The sequence below is a fragment of the Hydra vulgaris genome, chromosome 03 (assembly GCF_038396675.1).
Source record: "Hydra vulgaris chromosome 03, alternate assembly HydraT2T_AEP".
In the NCBI taxonomy this organism is placed as follows: Eukaryota; Metazoa; Cnidaria; class Hydrozoa; order Anthoathecata; family Hydridae; genus Hydra; species Hydra vulgaris.
Window position 1 is genome coordinate 15540499 of NC_088922.1, and position 22057 is coordinate 15562555.

Below are 22057 nucleotides of genomic sequence, written 5' to 3' on the forward strand. Positions count from 1 at the left end.
CTAACATTTGCGAAGAGTTCCGCGATCTACTTGGTGGTTCTTATTTACAAATAGTTGGTAGTTCTATATCGCTTTTATATTTTTATTAGATATTATTTGCAATGGATATCAAATATAAGAATATTTGTAATGGACATCAAATATAATGGCAATGCATTGCCATTACTTTTGGTTCGGATTACAAACCTTTTCGGATATTTTTGTTTTAAGACTCTCATCACCGCAGTTTTTGGTGACGTATTCTTACTTGACATACTTTAGAAGTTTGTTTAATCCCTAAGTAATTGTTTGTACTAAGATAGACGAATATCCTCATACGATGCTTTTTTCAAAGATATATTTTTAGAGCAAACTTTAATTTTTTGAATTTTGATTTAATATAAGATAACAAAAAAAAAAAAAAAAAAAGACAACAACAAAAAAATTGACTTATTGCTCTCACATTTAGGTAGGAGTGGCAAACATAAATTATATTTGTTCCCAGATTACAATGACCGCAATTTTTTTTGAAAACGTTTTCGTTTGACATAAACATGAACATACTTAAGTTTTCAAAATGCAATTTTTCTTTGTACACTGAACAAATATGCAGTTATTTTTGTTTAATGTACCTTTGTGCGGGAAAAAATTTCTTTAGTTAAAGTGTGCGCAGGCAGTGGCGATTCTAGGTAAAAAACACGGAGGAGGTGGGGGAGGTTGGCAAATCTTTAAAAAGTACTAACTGCTTTCTAAAATTAAAAAAAAATCCTCAAATCTAAAAATTAATGAAACCTAAAAATATAAAATTACGTCAAACTCCCGACTGACAGACTATATTCCTCAAAAATTTAACTAACTTTTAAATCGGCTTTTGGCTGAAGGAAGGAGGGGGGGGGGGGTTGTGACTTCTCCATGGAATCGCCTTAATGAGCATGGTTAAACTTTTAATACTAAATTGTCTTGTTTTTGACAGAAAAAAAAATCGGATAATCGCATATGTAAGATATTACTGTGAGTAAGTACAATATTATTCCGCTTTTGTTTCTAATTTATGTTAATTATGTTAATGACTTAGATAAATTTTCTAATATTTTAAATACAGTTTTATTTGCTGATCATACTAATTTATTTTATTCTAACGAAGATAATAATATTTTATTTTCAACAGTCAACCAAGAACTTGATAAACTAAACCAATGGTTTAAGTCCAATAAATTATCTCTTCATATTACTAAACTAAATACACATTATTCCGTAGTGTATATATATATACAATTGAAATACTATGCAATTGAAACTTTTTGTTATCAAAGTTTTTAGGCATAATTCTTGATGAAAACATTACATGAAGTGAGCATATAAATGTAAATGAGAATAAAATTTCAAAAAATATAGGCATAATGTACAAAAATAAACAATTCTTAAATCAATCTTGTTTGAAATACATATACTTTTCATTTATACATTGTTACCTAAATACATTGTTACTATGGAAACATTGCTTAATGCAGCACCAACGTTACAAAACTAAGTAAACTTCTCTGCAAACAAAAACATGCTATTAGGATCATTAGCGAGTAAAATTAAAAACGAATTTTTAAAACCCAATGCTTTTATATGTTATTAAAACACAAATTTTGCAATCAATTTTTAAGATAATATATTCTAGTCTTCTTCTCGCCCCTGCTACATATATATCTTGTTATTAACATACGATTTATATATTTACACGGATTAAAAAATAAAAAAAATAAAAATTTGTGATATTACTATTTTATTTTATTAACATTCGGCTATATGCATGTGTAAAAAAACAAATATATTTTAAAGTTTACTATTCTTCTCCCATATAAAAACAAACTTAATTAAAATTAACTAAATTAATTGACTTATTACAAAACTAATTATTGAACATTGTATTGTCATCAAGCAAGAGTATGTATGCAAAATTTTAAGAAAATCTATCATCAGGAAGTGACTCAAAAAGTGATTTCAAGGTTTGATGCTAACAAACAAACAGACTGAGACGAGGAATTAATAAAAGCATTCGGAAAAATGAAAATCATCTTTTCCATACAAAAATATTTTTTAGTAAAACTTAATATAATAAATATTTTTAAATAAAATCTTTATCGTGTTCTTATATTTATGTTTAAACTTAATAAAAAAAATGGCACCGTTATTATTTAACTCGCTATTTAAAAAAACTAATCATATATACAGCAAAAGATTTTCAAATAACAAATATGGTCAATCTAAAACCTATTCAGCCACTATATACTCAATAACCAATGATATATTATATATTCTAGATATTCTAGAACTTCGGTCCGAAAAGTGAAGCCGTGAAAGCCATTTATTTTTGGAGCAAAAAAACTTATCTAGTTACTTTACTTTACTCCTACGGGGGTTACTTTGCACCGATTTTGAAAAGTTTTTGTAGTTCACCAGCTCGAATAGCAATGTTGATTTTTAAATATATTTGGTTTTTTTTGTTTGTTGGGCCATTATCTTCAATTTTCGGAATTAATTTTGAATGATGCTGTCATTTTTAGTGTTGTTTTTTTAATATTTATGAAGCCATTTTTTTTTACCGATTTTTTCTCCTTTAAAAGTGGCGTGTTTCTACACGAGAACTTAATCAACTTAAGCAAAGTTTAGTTTTTTTATGCGAAGAAACTATCAGTAGTTTAAATTATGCAAAAGAAAAATTAAATTAGACTATTATTTATGAAAGTGTTGTTCAAAATAGTTTGTGTCATGTTTTAACCAAAAAGGGGCTACTTTGCACCAGCTAAGAAAGTGGTGAAAAGCAACCTTAGACTATATATTTTTAAGCATTTTATGGTTTTAAATCTTACTAACAGATACAAATTGTTTTTAAGGATGGTAAGGTATTACAAGAGGAAGATTGGAACTCGTAGTTATAAAAATTATTCAACTGAAACACTAAAATTATGTTTGGATTTAATAAAAAATGGAACACTAAGTCAACGTATAGCTGCTAAACAATTTAATATACCAAGAAAGACAATAATTAATAAGTTAAACCAAAAAAATTTGATGAGACCAGGTAAACAGCCTATATTTTCAAAATTTGAAGAAGAATTTTTTTGCAAATATCAAATGCTGCAGAGCTGCAGTAAACGAGGAAACAATACGAGCATATATGAAAAATTTGAAGGAGATTGTGAAAAAACTTACCTGCAGAAAACATGGAGCCTAGACGAAATTAACTTAACTGATGATCCTGGAATAAGAAGAGTGATATGTCGTTGTGGCATTAAGTATCCAGAGAAAGTTTGTAGTTTTTCAAAGTCCAGCACTTTCTTAATGATGTGTAGTAGTGCAGCTGGTGAGTTGCTTCCACCATTTGTTTTGTACAAATTTGGAATACATGGACAAAGGGAGGGCCAAAATATTGTCGCTTTCAAAGTACTAAATCAGGTTGGTTTGATTCATTTGCTTTTAATAATTGGTTTGAAAGTCTTATGTTGCCAAAACTGAAAAAGTTAATTGGTAAAAAGGTTCTCATTGCTGACAACGTATCTACTCACCTTAATGTTACTATATTTCAAAAGTGCAGAGAAGAAAATATTTCATTTGTATGTTTGCCTCCTAACAGTACGCATCTTACACAACCCTTAGATGTTGCTTTTTTTAGGCCAATGAAAATAGCATGGAGAAAAATTTTGTTAGAGTGGAAAGGAACTCCAGAAGGTTTATATTTTGGTGTCTTACCTAAGCAGTACTTTCCGTCACTACTAAAACAAGTTCTTGATTTTCTAGAACCAAATATTATAAATATCTTTAAAGTGGTTTTCAAAAGTGTGGAATTTACCCTTATGATGTGCAACCACTGCTTGATAGAATTTCTAATAAAAAAGTTGAGGCTTCAGCCATCAGTTTGTCATTTTTGGATGCTCTCAAATTAACAAGAACTTCAATTGTGACAAAACCAAAGTTAGCAAAAAAGAAATTAGTTAACATACCAGCAGGAAAAAGTCTTTCTCATTTAGAGTTACTTGATATGGAACTGGATGGTTCCAGTAAAACAGAATCGTTAGCTACCCAGCTTCTTGATAACCATTTATTTTATGACTTGATGAAACCAATTAACAAGCAGATTGATGCATTTGTAATTGTAATAAATTGTAAAAATGAATATTTTCCTGGAATCATAAAAAGTTTTGATGAGAATGGTGCAACAGTAAGTATCATGGTAAAATCTTTATATAATTGGAAATGGCCTCTGAAAAAAAAAAGATTTTTTTTTATACGTGAGATACAATAATTGGAGAAATAAGCCCTCCTAAAATTTTGAGCAAAAGAGAGATCTTCTTAGTGCCAACATTTTTTAATAGTGTGGAATAATGTGAAACATTGGTATTTTAGTTCAGTTATTTTATTTATGAGATGGCCTATTTTTGGATTTTTTTTGTTTTATTTTTGATGTTTGTTTATTTAAAAGAAAGTATTACACTTATTTAATAAATTGTTTTATGAAATTACTGAATATAACCTCATAATTAAATTAACTTTCAGGGCTTTTTTTTTTTTTTTTAGAGTTTAAAGACCATATTTTTAAACACATAAAATATTTTAACTATTTAAAATAAAACTCTAGTATCATTAGCTCCATTTATGTCCTTAAATGAACACGATGTTGAAACCTCCATTATATTTGAAGATCTTCACTCGACCCAACTTATTAAAAAAGTATGTAACATTTATTTTAATATGAGATTTGCTCGGTATGCGCAGGTGTACACTGAAAGTTTAAAAAAGTCTACACTTGGGCTAAGACAACAAACAAATAAACTCTTTTTGTTTAAAGGTTTGTAAAAATGTTTATTAAATTTTAAAAAAACATACGAGAATGTTTGATTAATGTTTCCTAAATTCTTTTTTGATAAGGTAGGGATTAAAGTTTTAAACAAAAAAGCTCCAAGTTGGGACAGACTTGGACAAACTTGGAACAGACTTGGACCAACTTGGGACAGACGCTTTTAGTGCATTTCTATAAGTTATGATATTTTATAAAGATATATTTTAGAAATAAAAAACTTATCTTTTATTTTAGAAATAAAAAACTTATACGAATTTTCGAATGATCTTAAACTTATTATTATGAAAATGCATTTTTAACTTTTATTTCGCACGTCGGATATAGCTTTTGCCCTTATTAAAATGGCGGATTCAATTTGTAAACAAAAAAAGCGGCTTTACTTTTTGTCTAATAAAATCCCGCAAGTTAAACATCTAGTATATATAATATATTGTCAATAACAAAGTGAGGACCTAAATTATGGAATACACTTTTAAACGACGACTTTAAAACGCTCTCTTCGCTTAACCAGTTTAAAACAAAACTTTATCAAAACCTTTTACTAAACAACAAAGAATTAAATTTTTTCTAAGGCGTTTAAATAAGAGCATTTTCGAAAAATGATACACGATTTTTTAACGTTTATAAATTGTTTATTCACGATTTTAAATTATTTATAACTGAAGATGTAAAAAAAAAAAAAAAGAACAAAAAAAAAAAAATTCTTAAAATCGTATGTTAATTTCACTTCTTCAATTCACATAAACATTTAAGTGAGATTGAATTCTTTAAATTCACTTATATCTATATGTTGAAAGTATAGTTTTTAGTTTTTAATATAAATTATTTTTTATATATATGAGCGTGAATGTGTGTGTAACCATTCACTTTTTACCTTTTTTTTATCAATATATTTTTTCCTAATTATTTTGCAATAAATAACTAGGCGAGCTTAATATATGAATTAATAAAATCTAAAAAATTTGTACATATTTTTAAATAATTTATTTATTTGTTCAATTACATAAATAAAATAAGGTTTGAAACGGGTTTTTTTGTTTGTTTGTTTAGTTTTTTTTTTTTTTTTTTTTTTTTTGGTTTGTTAATCCCTATTTAATTATATTTTTAGTAAATTTAACGGCAAATATAACTAAGCGGACTTAATTAATAAAAACTAAAAAATATATATATACTTTTTAATAATTTATTTATTTGTTAACTACATAGATAATAATGTATAGATTATAATGGATCAGTCTTTTGTTTGTTTGTTTGTTGGTGTTTTTTTGTTTGTTTGTTTATTCCTACTTAATTAAATTTTTAGTAGATTTTAACGGCACTAAAAAAATGATATTTAAATAATAAACTTTAATTAATAAAAAATACAAAAAACTTCTAAAATAAGACGTAACTAAAACTTTTTAAAAGCCTCCATTTTTTTCCCTGTTATATTTGTGAAGAATTAAAAGTTGTTTCCATTCAAGAGTTTTCAAACAAAAGTTTTGATTGCGGCGCAGTAAAATGTTTTGTATTGAAAAATTTATCTTTGAAGTATGCTTTGCAATAAAAACGCTGCTGCAACCAAAAAAAATAATATAACTATGGTGCCAATAACTGAGAAATAATCGCGTAACAATTTTTGCTGTTCTGAATAAGAGTTTAGAGACTTCGTTACCATTCTTTTTTACGTACTTATTCAATCTTTTATATGATATTTAGAGTTAGAGATTGCTAAGAAATTATTTAAAATAAAACATAGAAATAACTTTTTCAATTAAAATTTTTTATTATGCGTGTTGCAATGATGGCTCCATCATCAGTGTTCTACCATTTAAAAAAATTAGTTTGATAATTATTGGCAAGTCATGAAACCACAATGTTCTTGTTTTGGCTCCTAATTTTTATTTTTAAAATCAAATCTTCAAAAGTCCAACACATTAGTAGTAAGATATTTTATTAGAATAATGCACTATTATATTTTGTATATATGAATTATTTAAATAAATTTCAATTTTCTGAAACTTAACAAGTTTTTATATTGATTAAAAAAGCAATTATGTAAAGTTATTTTGTGTGTTTGTATATATATATATATATATATATATATATATATATATATATATATATATATATATATATATATATATATATATATATATATATATATATATACATATATATATATATATATATATATATATATATATATATATATATATATATATATATATATATATATATATATATATATATATATATATACATATATATATATATATATATATATATATATATATATATATATATATATATATATATATATATATATATCTTATATATTTTTGAAATTTGATACGTATTTTACTAGAATCACTGAAAAATGAAGATATATATAACAAAAATTATTTTTATATAATAGAATCTTAGATTCTTAATGAGAATTTCTGTAAATTTAAAAACATTATGGTGTTAAAATAAGAACTGTTTTCTAATTTTGGGCAACAACCTAACCCAGCGGGCATTTGCTTTTAAAAGTTACGTTCTAAATGTATTTTAAATGTCTTTAAAACGTTTTCTAAACATTTTTATATAAAGAACGTTTAAAAGACGTACAAAAAACGATTAAAAGAAATAAACGTAACTTTTAAAAACAAATGCCGAAGGAAACACCTTTTTTTTTTACCAAAAATCTTTCCTGCCTCTAAGAAAAGTCTCTTTGAGTAGACATATGAGCCAGGGATAGATAATAGTTTCTTGCTATTTAGTATATATGGGGATAGTTAACCTTATTGTCACTCCACCATTTAAACATTTTTTTCATCATTATCCCATTAAAATATTTCACAAAACAATCCATTTCTCTTTATCTCTTTATTTGGTATTATAATATTCTTTTTTTGCTTCTTTCCTTTAGACTTACTTTAGGCTTACTTTAGGCTTATTATCTCTTTCTTCCTCTGACTCATGGCATGTAAACCCTACACCCCTTGCGCAAGGATGACACGCAAATTCGTGTCATCTTTTGCAAATTTGCAGCCGTGGTATAGTGGTTAGAATTCTGGATTCAGAACTGGAGGTCAGTGGTTCAAAGCTGGCTCTGGTCATATATGCAATATTGGTGTTGGTAACTGAATCTTTTTATTCGTGTAATCGGTAAAAAAAAATTATAATAAAAGAGAGTTACTTACAAGTTACTTCCTAAAGGAGGATAACCCACGATCTTTAATATACTTTATAAAAAAGCGTCTTAGATTGAAGTTATCATTAATAAAACACTAATTGTGAAAAAAGTAAATCTTGTTAATGTACTGTAGTGTTAATCAAGAAAATACTTTTGGTATGTTTAAAATGAGCGGTTTGCAAAAATTGGTAATGGCAAATTGTTTGAAATTTGAGTTTAAAGAAAAAAAAAATAGAAGAAAAAGATTATGTGTAAGAAGCAATAAATTTAAGAGCAAAAAAAAAAACTTACAAACCTTTTTACAACAATGAAATTTATACATACATATTGACAGTCATATACGCTGGAGAAATAAAAAAGATTTTATTTATCCACTTTATAGTTTTATTTGGTTATTCTACCTTACAAGTTTACCTGCTTATCTATTTTTACATAAATAAAGTATATTATTGATGAACCTTTTTAATAACTATTATTACTAAATGACTTTTTAATTTTTCATTATTGCTTATACGAATTTCAACGTTATATATAATTAAGAGTACGTTATATATTATGAGTAAACAAGTAGAAAGTAAGTAAGCAAAAATAGAAAAATGAGAAGAATTCATTAAGGTATAAAGTTACATATTTTAATGTAACTTCAATATAAAAGGTATAAGGTGTAATTTAATGGTTAAATATCTAAATTTATGGTTTAAATTTTGTGGTTAGCAAGTTTTGAAATTTCATATATTTTTTTTTTGTTTCGGTAGATTCTAGGAAAAAATCCCTGTGAGAAAAAATCCCCAAGGAAAAATCCCCCGCAAAAATTTAAAAAAAAAAAAAGGTATTTTTTTGAAATTGATAGATTGCCTATCCAAACCAAAACCCTCAGTCAATGTAGCGGTACACCTTGCATATTCTACCTATTTGTCAGTCTATTTGTATGCACACTCCTTGTATGTTCTAATTATTTGTCAGCCGATGTATGCACACTCCTTGTATGTTCTACCTATTTGTCAGTTAATAAATTTAAACTCCTTGCGTGTTCTACCTATTTGGTAGAAGATGCAGTGGGATTTTTTCTTAGGGGAATTTTTTCCTGCTACCGTTACGGCCGAAATTTTATAAATTTATAAATTACTTGTCAAATAAAAACAACGCATTAATCAAGATCAATAGAAACATTCAAAAAACTTTAACTTGTGGGGTTCCCCAAGGTTTAATTTTAGAACCCCTGCTATTCCTAATATAAATCATTGAACTTCTTTTTGTATCTAATCTATTAAATTTTATTCACTCGGATCCTTTTTATTATCATAAAATTTCGAAATTTGAAGTTGTTGTAAAATGTGTCAAATTTTCCAAATTGTTATTGTTTTGTTTTATATCTATGATTGTAAATATGGTAAGGTGCTTGGTAATAGCATTTTGCTGTCTTTATTTTGCTCTGACTCTTTTTTATATGCTTATATATTTATATTTTTTATAAATTCACTGTATTTATTATTAGATGGCGAAATGTATGTTGAAAATAATTAAAACAAAAAAAACCCAGCTGTTATCATTTTACGTTGTATATTTTATTTAGGAAGAAGTTGTAATGAAATACGACACCAATTTGCAATAAAAGAAATTGGCTTCGAAGATCTTCTGCAAAAAATTAAAACGTGCAGTGAAGGTAATTTAGCATTATAATGCAATATTAAAATCGTTTAAGATTGTTTGAAAAGATGAATTTATAGAGAAATTTATAGAGAAAAAGAGCTAAAAATACAACCTTTTTAAAAACTTCAGTTTAGTTATATAATTAGTGTAAACATGCTAAAATTTAAAGTTAAGAATATACGTTTAAATGTCTATACTTAAAATTGAAAAAAAGTCTACTTAAAAATACGTAAAAATGAAAAAAAGTCTGCTTAAAAATACTTAAAAATGATACTTGTAATAAGTATAGGTATTTATATGTTATTTTTTATAATTTTATATGTAAAAGTTTGAAGGCGGATGTGGAGAAGCAAAATTCATACTCATTAAGAATATGCTTTAATATTTTCAAAAACTGGTTACTTTAAATGCAAAGTTGTTCAGAAATAAGGGTTCCAAAAATAAATTACTATAAACTAAATTATTAGTTGAAAAAGTAAATTGTAAAGTTTATATAAGGCTGATAATACCTTACAAACTCCGTATAAAGATCTTTGAGGTGTTTTTTTGGGGGTGAAGAAAACTTTATTTTGGGGTAAAGTTATAACTTGTAAAGTTATAACTAAACCCCAAAATAAAGTTTTAAATTTTCCTTATAAATTTTAAAATAAATTTCTAAATTTTCAACCTAAGCCTTTGAAAATTGCATCATGGAAGTGAATGTAAATAAAAAAAAAATAATTTTGTTACAATAACACACATAGGCAGATCAGAATTTATTACAGTGTCTCAGAAGTTTGGTCTCTAAATTTGTGACGTTTCTTTGAAAAAATATCTTAACTTCCTGACTTTTTGCATATCTTATTTGTGTACCGGTGATCTTTTCATGTTACCATGGTGCAATCATCACTTGCATTACTGTTATCTGAACTATCACTTCTAGAATTGTCTGTATCATCAAACACTTGACTATCATTTATTTCAAGTTCTTTTTTTTTAGGTGACAGGTCTCGTGGATGGGTTGTAATAGGCTCTGTCACAACACCGCATGGAACTTCACACCCATTAGAAGATTTCTGAAATTTATAAAAAAATGTGTCTTTCAAATTTTAAATTAGGCATTTTTGGGCAATAAGTCAAATAATCTATCCCAGCTATTTATAATACTTGTTTTCATATTTGTACTTTGTGTTGATTTATTAATTAACTTATAACTTTGAACAGCAGTGTTTACTTTCCTTTGCACAAGTTTCTTCGAAAAATATGGTATCGTCATTTTTTTCCATGATTGACAAACTTCAATGGAGATTTCTTTATAAACTTTCAATTTCTATTATTAAATTACTCTAGGATATCTTATACATCTAAAATATAGTTTATATTTAAGTATATACAATATATAATAGTCTAAAATATGAAATATTTCAGCAAATTTTCACACTTTTGATGAAACTTCAAAAAGGATTTGCGCAGAGGTCTTTTTGCATTTTATTGTTTATTTTTATGTTTTTGTGAGTTTGTAGGTCATTACTCCACCAATAGTCATAGAGCCGTCACTTGAAAAATTTCAATCCTATTATATATATATATATATATATATATATATATATATATATATAATATATATATATATATATATATATATATATATATATATATATATATATATATATATACGCATATATGTAAAGAAGAGGTAGATGCCCTTTTATTTTCCGGCTAATTATATAAAGTTGATTTAGCTAAAAAATAAATGAGCTCAATAATAAACTACTCAGAGAGGCTATAGCAACTTTTTTCAGATGATAGATTAAGATGAGTGAAAGTAATACAATCAACCAGGGTAATTTTGGACTGCAGGGTCCGAAATTGCCCTAGAGCAGATAATAGTAAAGGCATGAGTACTCTTTAAGCTGCAGTTAAGCATAAAGTTAAAAAACCAACCTTACATGACCACATTTAAAATTCCAGTTTAAAGAAGGTTGAAAGGTAAACAATTATAAGCAAAGCAGATGAAGTACTCATCGTTCAAATGCTAGAAGCTGTTGCTGATCGGGGTTTCGCTATTGGAAGATTAGAAGTTAGAGTAATGGCTTTTGTTTCCTCAAAAATTGTAATAGTTCAAACGTTTTCAAATTAAAGATACCTAAGTTGACTGGTTAAATTCTTTTATGAAACGAAAACATTTTTTTGAAAGAAATGCTGCTATTATTAAACAACCAAGGCCAAAGTTAGGAGTTTAAATTCTCATCAAAAAATCTTTTTTTGATGAGAATTTCAAACTCATCTAAAAAAACTAATTTTTTTAGATGAGTTTGAAAAAACTAATGAACCACTTGGAAATATTCTACCTTCAAACATACTTTCCTGGAAAATCCTGGAAAGAAGTTTGTTTTAGTTTGAAAAGGAAGACGGCGTGTCAAAAATGTTCAAGAACATAGTAAAACTTTAACATCTATTGTGTGATGCGGCTCTTTTTCCGGAGTATTATAACCACTTATAGTAGTTTATAGAGTATTGAACGTTTATAAAGGTTGGATGACAAGAGGACCACATAGAACAGCCTATAGTTGCACAAAATCAGGTTGCTCTTATATGCAAACGTTTGAAAAGTGGTTTAAGTTGTGCTTTTTTCCAAACTTTTAACATTTGAATGGACTTAAACTTCTTTTAGGAGAAAGGAGAACCTTTCATTTTAATACAGACATTATTATGTTAGCAAAGAATTATAATGTTTACTGTGTTATGTTGCCACCTAATGCCACTCATATAATGCAGCTATCAGATGTATCTGTCTACGGTCCAATAAAGCAATGTTGGAAACAAGTGGAGGAAACAAAGTAGGAAATCTGGATGTTTTTCCATAGAAAATTTTCCAGCTCTATAAAAAAGTAAGCTATTAAGTTGGAAGACACTGTATGTCAGAAATTAATATCTGTCTTTTTTACATGTGGACTATATCCAATAAACCGCATAAAAGTTATAAAAAAAAAATTCATTAGTACCACGCAGCTGGTGCATTGGCATATTAAACAATTCAGTTATAACTTTGTTAATGTTTCATCGTAATGTACACGAAACGAAAAGCCCCAGGGGCAATAAGTTGAATACTACATTAGGGGCATTTTTAAATGTCGTTGAAAATAATGAAGTTAATCTTTATTTTGCTTGTGGAAAAGAAGAAATTGACGAAACTGTTAAAATTAGTGAAGTAGAAGAAGAGAAAGTTTTAGTCGATTGGACTGACTTTGAATGTTGTGGTCGTTGGTGTCGTTCAAAATGTTTGAAAAATTCCATGTCCGCTGATTGCATTGTATGCCCAAAACTATCGATTTATTTTAAAAGAGAAATAATTTTTGTATTATTTACTTTACAGTATCTAATTTTTGTTGTTGTTACGATTTCGAATAAATTTTTTTTTTTTAATGAAACACCTTTTTGCCATAAAAAAATACAAGTTAAATTCCCTGATGTTGAAAATTCAACTGTTAAAATCTTAAATTTTAAGTGCCCATATTTCAAATTTTATTTTTTGATGTTCAGACCGTTTGTTTAGGGTAATAACATGCTCGGAAGCCAAAAACAAAAATGTTAACATATTCTATATAAATAGAGTGGTACGATCCACACAAAAGTTTAAGTTTTGTATTGATTTTATAGTTGTACACCAAGAAATATTTTGAAAATTCATTGTTACTATAGTAAAACTTAATTTTTTAAACATGAATATATCATTTAAATTAGAAAAAAAATTTTCTTACTTGAAATTTTTTTGCCTCGATCACTCAATTAAAAACTAAAAATAAGCAAATTTTTGTGAAATGATTACTCAAGATTTACCAGCCCTTTTAACATGAAATTTGTAACATATTATAAACATAATACTAAACTAATTTGAGAGAAAATAATTGAAAATAAAAGAATATTTTAGAAATGATGCATGAAAAACTAACAAACTCTAACAAGTTAGGCGAGTCAAACAAAAATAATATGAAAAATTTCAAGAGCCAAAATTCGTTAAACAAAAACCTTCCTTCAAATAAATTTTATTACTATGAAGATCGAAATGTCAAAGTTTTATATCTTTTGTATAACTTTTTATAAAGTAACCGTTTCGCAAACTTTTTCAAGTGTTTTGTTTATATATCGGTTGCTATGGCGTTGTTACGGAAAGAAAACTGATTAAGTAGACATAATGCCATATTATTAAAATTTTAAAATGATAAATTAAAAGTTTTTTTAATCTGTGAAAAAAGGTATAATAATCCAAATTTATTTAATTTTTTTTTTCAAAATTGATTTTTGTTTCTTGGGGTACTGCGTTAAAGAAACGATTGAATATATTCTTCGAAAATTGTCCGGAGTATCCCCGGTTGACGGGACTTATTAATATTATAAAAAAAATTACTTTCTCAAGTCCTTAAATAAAGCGGTGTAAATTTGTATTTTTTAAATGTATACTTTGGGAAAAAAAAATTGTCAAAATGTGATTTTAACTAGGTGTTAAAAATAGTCTAGTTTTATAACTTCCCAAAAATAAGTTAAAAAGAGCATTAATATCTTTTATAAAACTTTTTAATTTCTTTCTTCATCCATCCAGTCGGCATTACGTCACTCCGCATTAAAAAGTAGTTTTAAAATTAACCATCTTGAATTGGGGGAAAACAAACTAAGAAATCAGTCGTGGTTTGTTGATTAAATTTATTTTTTAGAATACTAAAAAGTTGTTGGGCATTAGGTTGAACTGACTAAATAAAATAAAAAAATTAAGAACCTAAGTCTTCCTAAAAATGAAGTATTTCTAAGAAAGTGGTTGAATCATACTGCGGATGGTAGTGCATTTAGCAAGCATTGGTCTCCTAAATCCTCTAATGTTTATTTTTATTTGACACATATTATTACCGGTGGGTTATTTTTAATTTACATCTTAATTTAGTATAGGTAAATAAATATCGAAATATCAGTACTTTTTATGCCCTATAATAACCAAAATAATATGTAGACAGCAATGTAAGTCATCATTTTATTGAAACAGAGGATTAAAATATGTAAAAATAAAGTAAAATCACCTAAAAGCTTTATGTTTTGCAGACATCTTTCCTCTGTTTCTTTTAATTAACTTCTAAGATAATTGTAGGACATAAGTTTATTGTTTAATAAATTTTTCTTGACTTTGCGTATAAAAAAGAATCGTTTGTTTTTCCTTAATTCTATATGGTTACTTTTTACAATAGATAGCGTGTGCGCCTATCGTAGCAATAGTAAAAACGTAATATTAAATTGGTTTTTTAACTTTATTATTATTTTTTCTTATTTCCTAGGTAAAAACTTTGCGCAAAACATAGACAACACAAGCCAATTAAGAAAGAGAACACAACTTCCATTATCAACTTCAGATTATGAGATAACTTATACTGACTATTTAGTACCAATAATAAAGACTGATCAACCACTTTTAGCAAAAAAAATCTTAAACCCAAGGGAAAACGAAAAAAATTATTTAGAGCCTAATAACCAAAAATTAGCAGTTAACTTAGTAGACGATTCTTCTAACCTGTTAATGCCATTTAAAAGTAATCTTATCGCACAACGCATCATAGTTCCAACTTTAAAACCTATTTGGAAAAATATTTTTTTACCAACATTTCGCCAATACATCACCAGTTCAATATTAACACCGCAAAAATACATAAGATTAAATGACATTGAGCAAACCAGTTCAGCAGCTAAGAAGTCTACTAGATATCTTAATACGCTCGACTCAAAAAGTCTACCGGTAGAACCCATTAACTTGGAAAAGCAAGCTAAAGAAGCTTATGAACAAATTCAACGCGTACTTGAAGAAAATCCAAGTTTAACATTGCCGCCTCCTGTAAGTTTAAGTTTGAAACCTACAAAAAAGAAACATACAATAAACCTCTCATGGGATTTATCATTTTTAAAACATAAACCAACACCACCTTCGCAAGCTTTTTATCCTACTACTTTAGAAGTTGTTAAAGGAACTTTCACCTACCGCCCATCACCAACAGATTTATCTTTTCACACCGATATCAGCGTTTATACAAAAAAAAGTTTGTGGCATCTTGGAAGTTACTCAAATAATCTTATTACAACAAACAGCCCTATTGATAACTCTCAGATGGATCAATCAGTGTCGTGGAAAGATTATTTTCAGTTTGAAAATATATTAAAACAAATGGGATATGATAAGAAAAATACCCAAGTAGTAGATGACGATAAACAAAACAGTCAAGAAAACAATAATCAAAACCTTAATGATCAAGAACTCGAAAATCAATACCTAGAAAATCAAAATATAAACATTCAAGAGCCAAAAAGTGAAAATTTAATCATTCAAAAACTGAACAACCAAGAACTAGACAATCAAGATATTGATACTTTAAACAAACAAAGTACTCAGTTTAATAATTTTAAATTGATCAAATCAAATAATGCTGATAAAAGAACAAAAGTTAAATCCTTAATAAATCCTCATTTAACTGTAAAATCGCAATATAGCTCTCCAGTAAGCGTATCTTATAGCTTTAAAAAACTCGCAAGACCATCTTTATCATTGTATCCAGAATTTGTATCCTCTATTAATTCTAAAATTAAAGCAAACAAAGTCAATTCTTTAATACACGACGATTTAAGCGATGAAGTCTCGCAAATCAAAAAAGAAAATCCATATTATTCTCAAATGCTACTTTCTAATATAATTCCAACAAGTTTTAACAACGAAGATGTTTTAACTAGATCACATATCACTGACGAACATGATACAACGGTACGAAAAAATAATTTTTCAAACGCGGATAATAAAATAATTCCTGTGAGAGATGACAACATAGAAAACAAGTTCGCTAACTTCGATTTTTTAAAAGTTTCTAACCAATCAAAAAACGTCAAAGTCCAAATGAAAGATAATGCAACGGTTGAATCATTTTCTAACCGTAGTAAAAAAATTCCATCCATTTTTTCCACAAATAATCGCAAAACTGTTGTATCCACGTCCAACAAAAATAATGAAACAATTCGTTACTTGACAAAAAGTTATAATGACAAAAACAATGAAATCATCAAAGTCAAGTACAATTTTACTAAAAGAATTTTATTCAATGACTTTAAAAATATTGTTAATAATAATCCCTCAAAAAAAGAAGAAAGTGTTAATTTGTTCCATCTAAATAACGAAACAAAAAACGGTAACAACTCGAAAGAAAAGCAAGGTAACTTAAAAAATAATTATTCACAAAGATATCTCAAAAACGCTAACACATCAGAACATTTTGCCAAAAAGTCATTATATTCTAACATAACACCGCCATATTTTAATATAAAATCGATGGAAAGAGGGTTTGATAAAAAAAAAACTAAAAATAATGAAATAAAAAAAAAACAGTATTACGACCAAATGATGCAAGAAAATGATGAAGATTTTAACGAACAAGATCATTACGATATAAAAAATGCTTTCGAAATACAAATTAACGAAAACAAACAAGACAATAATAAACAATACTTTAATGACTTGATTAATACAAACTCTGTAAAAGATCTACTTGATATCAAGTACGCACAAATCGAAAATAAATTAGTTAACGACTTAAAATTGAGACAGGCCGTATTACAAAAACTTGAGCAAGATTCAATAATACTCGAACAGGAAGAACATAAAAAGGAAAAACTGCTTAAAGAATCTTATGGAAAACCGGTGAGTTTATCAACACTTAATGAGATATTTAGAGAAATCAACGGAGAAACAAATAAACTGTTGAATGAGTCAAAACTTGTACATGACCGAACGCAGATATTTCAAGATAATAATTTAATTCTATTTGAACCAATAAAAGAAGAATTAAACGACCGAGTTAAAAAAGTTTTGTCTCCTACCAGCAAAAGAAATACAATTGAAAAGTCAGAACCATCGAGGCTTCAAAAAAAATCTCACTTTACAGTAAATCATTATGAATACGAATCTACTTCTAATGAAGTTAAAACCAATAATAAATGCACACAACTAGAAAATCAGAAAGTAAAACTTCAAAATAAAAACAACTATAATCATCAAAACAAAATTTTTTTTGAAAAACTTCTTAAATCATGCACTTTAGAAATAAATAATAGGAGAAATTCAAAAGACGTTTTGAGCAAGCTGTTGACAAACATTTATTTGCCAAGCAGTAGCACAATTAAAAAATCTAAGTTTTTAAAAAAAAATTCATTTGATTTGTCGTCTAAAGATTATAATTCTATAAAAAAAAAGGATACATTTACAAATCAGTCAAACAATGACAATCAACTCTTTAAAAAGAATATAATGCACGAAAGTTTTCAAAACCGGCATAAAATTCTGCAAGACTTTTTTTTGTTATCCCATCATTCAAATATCTCCATTTCTAACCGTTTAAATGAAAATAAAAGACTCTTGAAAAATTTTAGTAATGTCTTGAATATATTTTACAAACGTAAACCTAACTTTTTAAGAAATAGTGCTGTGAAAGGTTTTGCCAGATTCCTCAAAGAAAAAGAAAGTAATTGTAAAAATGGCATGAAAAAAGACACTGAAATATACACCAAACTAAGAAGTAAACATCCTCAGCTAACGCTTAATGTTCAAAAAAATAAACAGCGAACGTTTAAAAAAAGACAAAAGCACAAACCTACAAACAAAAAATCTTTTTTTAATCTTTTAAGGTTAGAGTTTGGTGTACATAATGGAAATTCAGTTAAACTCTGAGTCCGATGAGATGATAACCAATTAGCAGCTCTTTCGTAAATTGACGTATTTGTTAACTAAAAATTATCTGGTTTATCCAGAACAAAATGTTTGCTCAATTTTACACGCATTTTTGAAACGTATGCACTAAAAAACTTCTTACACTACCGAAGAAATTGCCATAGAAGGTTTTCTATATATATATATATATATATATATATATATATATATATATATATATATATATATATATATATATATATATATATATATATATATATATATATATATATATATATATATATATATATATATATATATATATTTATATATATATATATATATATATATATATATATATATATATATATATATATATATATATACACACACACATATATATATACAATAAAAAACCACCTAAAAACACATCTTTTTGAGTAACGGTTTGTATTTTTTACAACGTGAATTCTACCCATAAACTATTTTACAGTAAAAAATGTACTTAAAAAAAAGAGAGAGACAAGAAGTAAATTTAAATATAAAATTTTACTGCCGGAGTAACTCCTATTAAGCTCAAAGGATTTTACAAATCTAGTATAATGAGCAAAGGTTTATACAAAATAATAATAATAGCTAATAATGACTGAAGAAAATGAACATGTGTATATAAAATTTTCTTTTAATAAAATGAATAATTGTTAACTAATAAAACTGCTGAGTAAACTCTGCAGTTTTATTAGTTAAAATATTACTTTATTCACCTAAAATAAAACAGATGACAGCTCTTGCTCCAACTAGTTAATAAGAAGTTTCTAAATCATCACGTGTAACAAACTTAGTAGCTTGAACTGCACTCAAAATAACATTAGAAAAAGGTACTTTAACCATACCCAACCCTAAATTTGGAAAAACACTTAGAAATAAAAGCACGATTTTGGAACAAAAATGATTCATCACATTGTAATAACATTGGTCACACTAAAGTTATTTTTCATCTGAATTACAACGTTATATTAACTTTAGTTCACAAACGTTGTTTTTATTTATTTATTTTTTCACCCTCACCACAATTTTTATATACTTGCATATATAACAAAATAAATAGCTAAAACAAGAAGAAGACATAATGTTTTATCACTAATAGCCCCATTAATATAAAATCGTGGTTTTCAAATATCTTATTACAAAGACGTATATATAGTGGTATATATAAACTGAAAGGTAATATCTAGTATTGTTTGATATAAATTTTAATACATGAAAAAGCAAACAGTAATTGCTAAACTACTTAGATTCTCTACAGTAACAAAAACAAAAAAATATTACACACATACCATTCAGTGAGAGAAAAAAAATATAAATAATAAACTTTTTTATATGAAATATGAACGGTTACACCAACGTTATTTTTTATCAGAATTACAACTTTGTAATTACTTTAGATACCCCAAGTCTAAATATCCTATAGGACCTATTGGATTTTGAAACAAAAAAAAGAAGATAAAACTTTGATAAGTATAAATACTTTTTAACTTATGCTACACTAACGTAATTTTTTATAGAAGTTACAACGTTATTATAGCTTTACTCAGAATATTTTAAATGAATATTTCACTTTTTTTGACGAGAACTTCACCTACAATTAGGTATGGTAAATATGCTATTAATTATAATTCATGGTTTTAATTTTCCACTAAAACAAAGTGTATTTTTGTTATATTGAAATTTTTTTTTTATAAAATATTACTGTATGTTAGTAAATATTTTTTTAATCAGTATGATTATGTAGTATTGTGATGTATTGCGCAGCGTGTAATCAGGGTTCGATTCCCGATTACTGACAACTTTTACTTATATAACACTGTGCTTTTACATTGAAATTACAACAATGATTGAGGTTGATTAACGTTGGAGAATATAACTTTATAACGTTGGAGAATCAGACGTTACCTATCTTTTCCATTTCCAACGTTAATCCAACGTTATATAACAACGTCGGTGTTTCCACTGGGTTATTACTTTTAAAAAATACTTCACTTTGATGAACTCACTTGTAAATGGTGAGGATTAGTATACTGAAATCGGGAAGCATTGATACAAGATTTTGAACGCCTGTTTCGTCTATTGACAAGTAAAATTCAATGTGACACTGCAGCTAATTTGAGATAATCAAGTTTAAGTTAGTTTTACTTGCCGTTAGAACCTGCAAAACAGCAATTAATGATATCTCTAGATAAAATGCTACTATTTTGGATTGATTTACGCACTTAGTGACTTTTTCTTGCAATATGTTGTTAATATTTGGGCATCATAGTGTATAAAAGTCAATTTCCCAGAAAACTGTACTTAATGAGTTTTACTTGTCAACCGACAATATAATTGTTAATGATAATAATTAATGAACTTTTTTCTCAAAAAAATGTTATGTAATTACCCCAACTTACACAAAACGTTCGCGCAAGTCCTATAAACGCTCTGTAAAAGTTCTAGAAAATTGTGTATACACAATTACCTATTAACATTGAAGAAAAATTGCAATGAAATTCGTTTAGATTCGCGTAAGTTTTGCTGCACAAGCCCCGTAAAGTTCTTTGCTACAAGTTGAAACTTAATATTTAAGATGTTTAGCATACATATTATATTAGAACTTGTCTAAAAAGTTGAAATTATTTCCTAATATTTCTTAATAATATCTATAATTGAGCCTATGATACTAATAACTGTTGGCTATTTTTTGTTTGTTTGAATATTTGACTTTTCTAACTAGGCTAAAATTGAAAATTGCTTTTTGATACACAGTTGCATTATTAATAAGACGTCATCTATAATTTCCAAATTGTTTACTCTATTATTACAGGCTCGTAGCAAATCTACAAGGTTATGTAGTAAAATAGCACGTCCGCCTGAAATATCATATGTCCAATAGAAAAACTGAAAACAAAAATGCACTTTCGAGTTATTACACTTAGAAGTGTATCAAGTACGTCCAAAATATTCAAGTACATAAAAAATATATTAAAAAAAGCAACGAGATTCATAAAACAGTTTTTAAATAATATACTATAAACGAAGTTTGCATGAAATGGTAAATGTTAAAGATTACACATAGGGATGCGATATTCTCAATACCGAATACTTATAGCTTGCAATGTTTTGCAAATTACTTAGGGGAATGTGATATTCTAGAAGTCTGCATAGGAGGATGTGATATTTTTATATAAGAATTTTAGCTTCTTTTTACAATATATATAGAGATTACACAAGAAGGATGTAACATTCTAGATACCAAATATTATTGGTTTGCAGTATTTTAAAAATTACTCAGGGGTATGTAACACTCTAGAAGCCTAAATAATAAGGGATGTGATATTTTAAGTTAGAATTTCAGCTTCTTATTGAGATATATATAGAGATTATAAATTGAAGATGTGATATTATAGATACTAAATGCTAATAGCTTGCAGCATTTTAAAAATTACTAAGGGCATGTTATATTCTAGAAGCCTCAATAAGGGGGATGTAATATTTTAAGTAAGAACTTCAGCTTTTTATTGCGATATGCAGAGTTTTATTAAGATTTAAACTTTTATTAGAAGAAAAACAAATTTCTTATCAATCTATATCAAAAAAATACTTATTTTTTTAAAGACTTGATAAGAAAATAATCGACTAAAGCAATCTTCAAAAAATCATTTAAAATGCTCTTTAAAATCTA

The 22057-nt window shown here is 26.8% G+C and overlaps 1 protein-coding gene across 2 annotated transcripts in view; it reads left to right on the top strand.

The window, feature by feature from the left end:
* The window catches only part of LOC105846991 (GATA zinc finger domain-containing protein 14), a 39448-nt gene extending 20997 nt beyond the window's left edge, over positions 1–18451 (top strand). Inside the window, exons 1-3 of one of the 2 annotated variants that reach the window (XM_065792449.1) lie at positions 6469–6750; positions 9562–9651; positions 14939–18451. In XM_065792449.1, coding sequence (XP_065648521.1) covers positions 6684–6750; positions 9562–9651; positions 14939–18360 — 3579 coding nt within the window. In that variant the 5' untranslated portion in view covers positions 6469–6683 and the 3' untranslated portion in view covers positions 18361–18451. Of the gene's footprint in view, positions 1–6468; positions 6751–9561; positions 9652–14938 lie in introns of those variants that run through there. The other variant, XM_065792450.1, reaches the window with a different exon arrangement.
* Positions 18452–22057: the final 3606 nt, after the last annotated feature.